Source organism: Fulmarus glacialis, unplaced genomic scaffold (genome assembly GCF_000690835.1).
Source record: "Fulmarus glacialis isolate BGI_N327 unplaced genomic scaffold, ASM69083v1 scaffold34916, whole genome shotgun sequence".
Taxonomy (NCBI): Eukaryota; Metazoa; Chordata; class Aves; order Procellariiformes; family Procellariidae; genus Fulmarus; species Fulmarus glacialis.
This window is the reverse complement of record NW_009216808.1, coordinates 1-1,091: the sequence shown is the minus strand read 5'-3', so window position 1 is coordinate 1,091 and position 1,091 is coordinate 1. Positions and strand designations below refer to the sequence as shown.

General features: G+C 63.8%; 1 protein-coding gene across 1 annotated transcript; it reads left to right on the top strand.

Annotated features, from left to right (window-relative positions):
• Window positions 1-5: 5 nt before the first annotated feature.
• TMEM82 (transmembrane protein 82) lies at window positions 6-1,087 on the top strand (the record flags this gene model as incomplete). The annotated part of the gene is given in 3 exon segments (XM_009579436.1): window positions 6-122; window positions 762-915; window positions 918-1,087. Coding segments are annotated over 3 exon segments (441 nt in total), but the record flags the coding sequence as incomplete, so codon positions are not given.
• Window positions 1,088-1,091: the final 4 nt, after the last annotated feature.

Sequence of the window (1,091 nt, the reverse complement as noted above, 5' to 3'; positions counted from 1 at the left end):
TGGAGCCGCTGCATCTGGTGGTGCTGACGGGGGTGCTGGCGCTGGTGGGCTCCCGCGTGGCCGCACTGGTGGTGCTGGAGTTCTCCCTGCGCGCCGTCTCCACCGTCCTCTCCCTCGGCAAGGTGAGGGACAGGGGAAACTGAGGCACGGTGGGGCGGTGGTGTGGAGGGAGCCGTGGAACTCTGCATCCCTTGCAGATTTGCAACACCCGTGGGGAGGACAGGGGAGATGGCATGAAGAAGGCCATGCATGGCTTTGCAAACTCTGCAGGGAGGATGAGGGCTGTGGCATGCCCGAAATAATGCATCCCCCTGCTGCTTGCAGCACCCGTGGGGCACATGAGAACCGTTGCACGGAGGAGCCTATGCATCCCCCTGCTGCTTTGCAACCTCTGCAGGGAGGATGAGGATGGCTGGCATGGAGAAAACCATGCATTGCTTTGCATGCACGCATGCCTTTGCAACCGTGCAGCCCCTTGCTGCTTGCAACACCCATGGGGGTGCAGCATGGAGGAAGCCATGCATTGCTTTGCAACCATGCATCCCCTTGCAGCTTTGCAACACCCGTGGGGAGGACAGGGGAGATGGCATGGAGAAGACCATGCATGGCTTTGCAACCGCGCATCCCCTTGCTGCCCGCAATACCTGCGGGATTACGGGAGGCTGCAGCATGGAGGAAGCCATGCATCTCTTTGCAGCCGTGCATGCCCTCGCTGCTTTGCAACCCCCGCAGCGACTGACGGCGCCGTCCCGCTCTCGCAGGGCGCCCACAGCAGCCAGCTCTACCTGCTGTGCCAGTACTCGCTGGGCTGCGGGGTGTCCTGCAGCCTCAGCTTCTTGCTGGAAGGGGCTCCCCACGGGACCTGCAACCTGCTGCTGGTGGCGGGGCTGGCGGTGCTGCTGGCCGCCTACGCCCGGTCTGCACCCTCTACGAGCTGCACAGCCGAGCACGTTACTGCGGCATCTGCATCCTCCTCCTCACCACCGGTCACGGCATCCCCCGGCTGCTCCGAAACGCTTTGGCCGTCACCTTCACCGTGACCGACCTGGCTGCCGTGGCGCTCATCAACCGGGATTTCCTCACCACGGGGG